Source organism: Lygodium microphyllum, unplaced genomic scaffold, assembly GCF_053477565.2.
Source record: "Lygodium microphyllum isolate KBCC unplaced genomic scaffold, Lygodium_microphyllum_v1.1.10 scaffold_31, whole genome shotgun sequence".
NCBI lineage: Eukaryota > Viridiplantae > Streptophyta > Polypodiopsida > Schizaeales > Lygodiaceae > Lygodium > Lygodium microphyllum.
The window spans coordinates 9733657-9738695 of NW_028229514.1; the positions used below are offsets into that span (position 1 = coordinate 9733657).

The 5039-nt window shown below is 47.7% G+C and overlaps 1 protein-coding gene across 1 annotated transcript; it reads left to right on the top strand.

The window, feature by feature from the left end:
• The first annotated feature begins 297 nt into the window (after positions 1–297).
• On the top strand, positions 298–3857 carry LOC148009304 (uncharacterized). Its single transcript, XM_087673629.1, has 2 exons — positions 298–750; positions 896–3857. The coding sequence occupies exons 1-2, from the start codon at positions 583–585 to the stop codon at positions 2438–2440; spliced, it is 1713 nt and encodes a 570-aa protein (XP_087529755.1). The 5' UTR covers positions 298–582; the 3' UTR covers positions 2441–3857.
• Positions 3858–5039: the final 1182 nt, after the last annotated feature.

Here is a 5039-nt window from a genome sequence, read left to right on the forward strand (position 1 = left end):
AAGGCATGCGTAATAGTCGAGTTTGGGGGGGGGGGGGGGGGCTTAACTTTTGATGCTGAAGGGGTTGGGTTTCCTCCTTCGTGGGCGGTTGGTGGGAAGAACATGGATGGGGAATGGTGGTGTAGTGCATGATGGATCAGGGGCCAGGGCATATACCTATCTGTTGTGCAATGGTATATGAGAGAGAGAAGGGGGGGCGGGGACTCGGGGAGGGGGCGGAGAAGAGAGAGGCAAATTGTGGGGTCCAAACAGGGGTCCCACTGCGGCCCTTCCTATGCCACCGGGGAAGGGTAGGCTCCGCCATTGGAGAGGCCATAAATGAGGCCTGCGGTTATCGGGAGAGGCCTGCAAGGTTCCCTCCCTCTCTTTCTCTCTCTCTCTCTCTCTCTCTCTCTCTCTCTCTCTCGGTAAAGACAGTTGGTGACAGTTGACACAAGAAGCAGATAGCAAAATTGAGAACCCTTTATACGAGGAACAGTTGAGCCCCTTTCAGAGATCCCTTGTGTGTTGCTTTTATCATCCCGTATTGAGATGAGAAGAGAAGAAAACTTACACTTACGGCGGCCATGATCTCTCACATGTATGGTTAGCCTCTCTTTTTTCCCTCTTCTCTCGAATCCGCTCTCTTCTTCCACAGTCCTCTCCAGCCCCCTCCCCCATCAATCTGATATGGACGGCTCTCTTGCTTCCATATTCATGGATTCTTATCGCATATTGCCCAATCAACCATCCAAAGACAGCTCTGCACAGGTATGCTAAGCAACAGATGCTCCCTTCGAAGCGACTCTTTGTGCTCTCTCACTTTTGCATGGAGCAGCAGGGTATCATGCTGGTTTTCTTTTTCTTTCCTTTTTGGGCTCTTTTGAAGCTAACGCCTGGGTTTATGTTTTGGCAGAATGCCGAGGAGCTCCAGTTCAAGCTCATGCATGCAGCCATGGAGTTGGATAATGCCAAAGCCTCTGCTAGAGCCGAGGAAAAGCTGCAGGAGGCTCGGATATGGCAGCTGCAAGAGCTCCTGAGCAAAACAAGGCACGAAAGAGACGAAGCTCGGGAACAGTGCAGAAGGCTGCAAGAGCGTCTGCTTCTGCAGAAGGCCTCTCCCTCCTCTTCTTCCCTGTCTGCGAAAGCAGACTCTCCCTGCAGCTTCATCCACTCCTCATCCATGGTGTCATCCCCTTCCTCCTCTGTTCAGCCATGGGCCTCGCAAGAGTGCCTCAAGAATGATGGTTATCAGTCTCTACCCCCTCCAGCTCCCATGGAGCTCCAGCAGGCCCTGCAATCCTTCTCTCAGACCGATGAAAACCCAGATTTGCAGGCCATTTTCGATGCAGACGCATCTGAGAAGTTCAGCTTAGACATCTTGGACCAAGATCTTCAATTTGAAGAAGGGCCTGCTCTGGATCTTGCAGACTTGGCAGAAGAGGAGGTGGAGGACTCCTTCATGCAGCCTGTTGTCAGTGCAGAACAGCCATCGTCGGTGCGGTCTTTGTCGCGCCAATCTTCCTCGAACTCGAGCTCTGCATGTGTGCATCGCTATCAGATGCAAGGGGTTGTGGGTCCTACTGAGGCAGCAGCAGCCCCTGTTTCAACCTACATTGCATCTTCAAGCCCTCCTGCCATGGTCCAAATGCTCAACAATGTCTCTCCTTGCACAGGCAATGCCAATGCAGCAAGCAAACCCACTGGTCCTGAGGCAAAAGCCTCTGCAACTGAGGTGATGTCTCAGCACTCTGTCCCTGTTGGACAGGGCAACCTTGTCACGCTCTGTGTTTCTGCCACAGTAAGCCCCACAGCTCCTTCAAATGCCATCTGCCCTGCCCCGCCATGCGTTGTATTACCCCTTTCAAATCCAATGCCTGTGCCCGCCATGACAGCATCTGGCGATGCCTCCCCTGCTCCTTCCCTCTCCACTTACTCGACCAATGCACAGCCCCTCCCTCAGCACTCTTCGCTTCCAATAAGGCAAGTTCATCTCCCCGAGCCTCCTGAAGCAGATCCACAGGTCATGCTCAGCTCTCTCCCTGAAAAGGGCAAGCTTCTTCAAGCAGTCGTGCAAGCTGGGCCCCTCCTTCAGACCCTCCTCCTTGCTGGGCCTCTGCCACAATGGCGGTATCCCCCTCCTGTGCTTAGTACTGGTGACATACCCAAGGTGCTTATGGCACCCAAGTTGTGCAACACTGGCAGCCTGCTGTTGCAGCCTGCTCCTGCCCTAGTTGCAGTTTCACCAATGCAGGCCATAACTCCTGCAGCCTACCATGCCTTGAAGAGGAATGCCAGTTTATCAAATGTGCGGGTTGCTGTTGCAGATCCATGCTCTCGAAGCCGAAAGCTGCGGAGGATTAGCCCTGCAACCACTCTTCATGGTGACCGGACCAGAATGGCTCTGGTGATAAATATGCAACAGGGCAATGTGAAGCCAGCTACCTCATCCACCTATTGACATAGGCACATTGCTCTAGTGACCCGGGAGGTGAGGCACCCATTTGCCTTGATGTGTGTTGATCAGGCGGTTACAACTCATGAAGAGAAGCCTTGGGACATATGACTGAGGAATCCCCTATCGACACACATAGGATACAAAATGCGGAGCATGGGTGTCTTTACTGATTGCAAGACACTCTCTTTTCTTGGAGAGGATTTTGCATCCTTACGTGAAGCATGCACAGTACTTGCTATCATGTGGTGATGGTGGTGATGCAGATGCACATGATGGGCTTCACATAAGGATACAGGGATGGATCCTGCTCCAAGAAAGGTCAAGAATGGTGACATGATGCATCCTGGGACAGTTCTGAAGGAGCTGAGGCAGGAGAGTAAAGTAGGTTCTTACTTGTTTTTCTTTGAGGGTGTGGTTTTCTATTCATAGCCTGGTAGGCTTTGGGGTTTCACTTCTGAGCTGAATCTATGTGGTGATATACCTTGTGGGGTGAGCCATGTCAGGCATAGCTGACCTTGGGTGTTGAAGCTGTTTCTTTTTCTCCTTTTCTTTTCTCTTTTTCTTTTTGTTGCATTTTCCTTCAAATTTCGCCCTTTTTTTTCTCTCAAGTATTTCCTTTTTCTATTGGGGGTGGGGTTAGTATTGCCAGCCATAACCGACCTTGCCTGCAGCAATCTCCTTATGTGGCGTTTGAGTCGCCCGAAGAGAGAGGCTTCCCTGCTGTGTTTGCAAGGCGGGACGTCCGACTCTGTGTCTGTGGATCAGGCCATTGCTGTTTTTGCACATTTGGGCCCCTGAATCCGACCGAGTCGCGACGAATTCTTTCTCTTTTTCCCCTTTGGGCTTCAACAGTCCATGACTGTCTCTCTTGTACAAGCAGCTTCTCTTTCTCGTACATGTGGCGATGGCCTTATTTTCCCTCTGTGTCTCTCCCTTATTCTGCACAGAGAAGGTCGCCCGGTGAGAATTTGTTGGCTCATGTATCAATTATCCTCCTTATTGATCAGTGCAGATGCTCTTTTCAGGAGCAATTAGAGAGAATAGAAGGCATTATCGGTTATTTTTATAACGGTTGTTTTGTTCAAGTTAGAATGTGGATGTGGATGTTAGATTACTATCTCTCAACCTTCAATACTGGAGGGGCGATCAATTTGACCTGAAGTGTGCACGTATCATAATGGCAATTGCTATGTTGCAAATTCAATCTGCCTGAGCTATGGGTTGCAGTAGTCATGTCTTCAAGTATCTGTTACCAATCACCAGTGTTCAAGTATATTTTCCAATCTCGGTAGACTCTCTCGATTAATGGAAGAGGAGCAAGAAACATACGTTTGGTTCCATGTAATGCTTCATCCTTTTTGAAGCGAATATATATTTTTTATTATGCCTTCGGGACGTGGTGCATAGGGTTTGAACTCACACACCCCCATAACTCAACCCACACCCAAACCACTATGCTACAACCCCATTAACATGCTTCATCCTTTTCGTGCCGTCGCGCAAATGAATGTGTAGGCAAGCCCAAAGCCCTAATTGTAGAAGCCTCATCTTGTTTCCCTCTTGTTACTTGTGTATGTTGATTATATTGATGTTAAGTGTGCATTATGCCTCATTGTAAAATCTCACACTAAGAGCTACTCCACGCGTAGGTCGATTGACTTGTGTGATGGACGTGTAGGTATTGACCTTGGGTGGAGCCATTGTGTAAGTGATTGTGTGGAGGGTGAGATGAATGGCAAAACCGGAGAGTAATATCCTTTGTTAGTAAAGTCGATGATCAAAACTATGCCATGTAGGATGAATTTGACTTAGTTCATCAAGCAACACCATTTCTATCGAGTCGACTGGCAAGTGGAGTGTAAGTTATAGTTTGCTTGCCACACTCTTTAAGTTTTGACTTCCCACGATTGGTCCAAGTCCATTCGACTTGTGTGTGATGTGGCTCTAAATAAATACGAGTTTGACTCTCAGAGTTAGATTAGCAATTTCAAGCAAAGCCTAAATTTGAACGGATGCCCAATATTTCATATGACAAGTTGATTGAAATACCTTGAGTTTAGGCTCCTCATGGACCTTGCTATGTTATATCAAAGCACTTTTAATAGGATGCAATCAAATCCGAACTTCATGATGTTGAAAAATGAAACAGTCATCCTCCCCTCCAAGTGCGACCTTGACTTGCTTTATTCATATTATGTTATAGGTCTCCCTAGTAACCTATAGGAAGCATGTTTCCCAACATAAGCTTGTAGAATTGTGTCAATTGTGTCTCATGTTCGGTGAAGGGTTATGATAGGATAGTTTGCACGCAAAAAGTTAAAAGTTTCTTTTAAAAAATACTTGTGATATTTAAAATTGATGGTGAGATGAAATTAGGCCAACTTCTGAGTGTTTTGGCCAAATCACTTTCCATAGATTTCCCTAGATTACAAGCCACATCCTAAGACCATTTAATTTCAATTCTAGCTTTTTCCAAAACAACCTTCAACCTTGCCATCCAAATTGATCACAAGGTGACGGTTTTGTTAGTTTTGACAAAAACCTTCCCTCTCTTGCTAGTCCCCCTTAGAGATGTAGATGTAAGTACTCCTTGCCATGCTGC

What these genes read in the sequence shown, in the direction of transcription:
- LOC148009304 (XM_087673629.1), top strand. Translation starts at nt 583, where the DNA reads ATGGTTAGCCTCTCTTTTTTCCCTCTTCTCTCGAATCCGCTCTCTTCT. An exon ending in CCAAAGACAGCTCTGCACAG is followed by an intron (nt 751 to 895) that starts GTATGCTAAGCA and finishes ATGTTTTGGCAG; the next exon opens with AATGCCGAGGAGCTCCAGTT.